Source organism: Sinocyclocheilus grahami, unplaced genomic scaffold (genome assembly GCF_001515645.1).
Source record: "Sinocyclocheilus grahami isolate Dianchi unplaced genomic scaffold, SAMN03320097.WGS_v1.1 scaffold24342.1, whole genome shotgun sequence".
Taxonomy (NCBI): Eukaryota; Metazoa; Chordata; class Actinopteri; order Cypriniformes; family Cyprinidae; genus Sinocyclocheilus; species Sinocyclocheilus grahami.
In genome coordinates, this window is record NW_015519438.1 from 1 (window position 1) to 1,024 (window position 1,024).

General features: G+C 46.4%; 1 protein-coding gene across 1 annotated transcript in view; it reads left to right on the plus strand.

The window, feature by feature from the left end:
• Positions 1-265: 265 nt before the first annotated feature.
• Positions 266-1,024, plus strand: part of LOC107580078 (solute carrier family 12 member 7-like) — a gene marked incomplete at its 3' end in the record, with an annotated part of 2,525 nt that continues 1,766 nt past the window's right edge. The window contains exons 1-2 of the mRNA XM_016265825.1: positions 266-401; positions 482-723. Coding sequence (XP_016121311.1) covers positions 288-401; positions 482-723 — 356 coding nt within the window. The remainder of the gene's footprint in view (positions 402-481; positions 724-1,024) is intronic.

Below are 1,024 nucleotides of genomic sequence, written 5' to 3' on the forward strand. Positions count from 1 at the left end.
TTGATTCGTTCGAACGGCTGAATCATTCAGGAATGAAGCACGTGATTCGCTTTAAGAACTGACGGAAAGCCGTCGTAGCGACGGAACTTTAATCCCTGTGTCTCTCTATTAATATGATTTGCATGCATAATAATGATTTCTAGTATCATATCTGACTCTGCTGATGTTGAGCTGCTTCTGCTGCCGTAGGCTTGATGAATCTGTCTCTCCTGCTGTTGTAGAGTTAACATAGTGACTAACACACAGCCGTCTGTCTCTCCGCTCCTCCAGCGGGCGGCTCGTACTTCATGATCTCCCGTTCGCTGGGGCCCGAGTTCGGCGGGGCCGTGGGCTCCTGCTTCTATCTGGGCACGACCTTCGCCGGCTCCATGTACATCCTCGGGGCCGTCGAGATCCTGCTGGTGCGCAGGTCTTCACGTCTAACATTAATATTACGGTGGTTCGCATCAGAGTTTTTGTTCAGTTCTTCTGCCGTTTACAGATGTATATCGCTCCAAGTTCTGCCATCTTCGTCTCGGAGAGTCCTGACGACGAGGCGGCGGCCATGCTGAACAACATGCGCGTCTACGGCTCCATCTTCCTAGTGCTGATGTCGCTGCTGGTGTTCGTGGGAGTCAAATACGTCAACAAGCTGGCGTCTGTGTTTCTGGCCTGTGTGATCGTGTCCATCCTCTCTATCTACACCGGAGCGCTGGTGTCCGTCTTCAGCCCGCCGTCCTTCCCGTGAGTATCTGTGAGGATGAACACGTCCATCTGAAATCATGTGCAAAAATAAGTGTTCATTTATTTAAATACTTAACCTTTTAATCAAAGCTAGCTTGTGATGCGCAGTACACTCCTATTTAAAAGTACTTTATTCATAAGGGACGCATTAAACTGATCAAATGTGACAGCAAAGACAATCCTAATGTTACAAAAGATTTCTCTTTCAAATAAATGCTGTTCTTTTGAGCTTTATATTCATCTGTGAATCCTGAAAAATACTATGGAAATATATGTGATGACCAATGTAATGCAAATATAT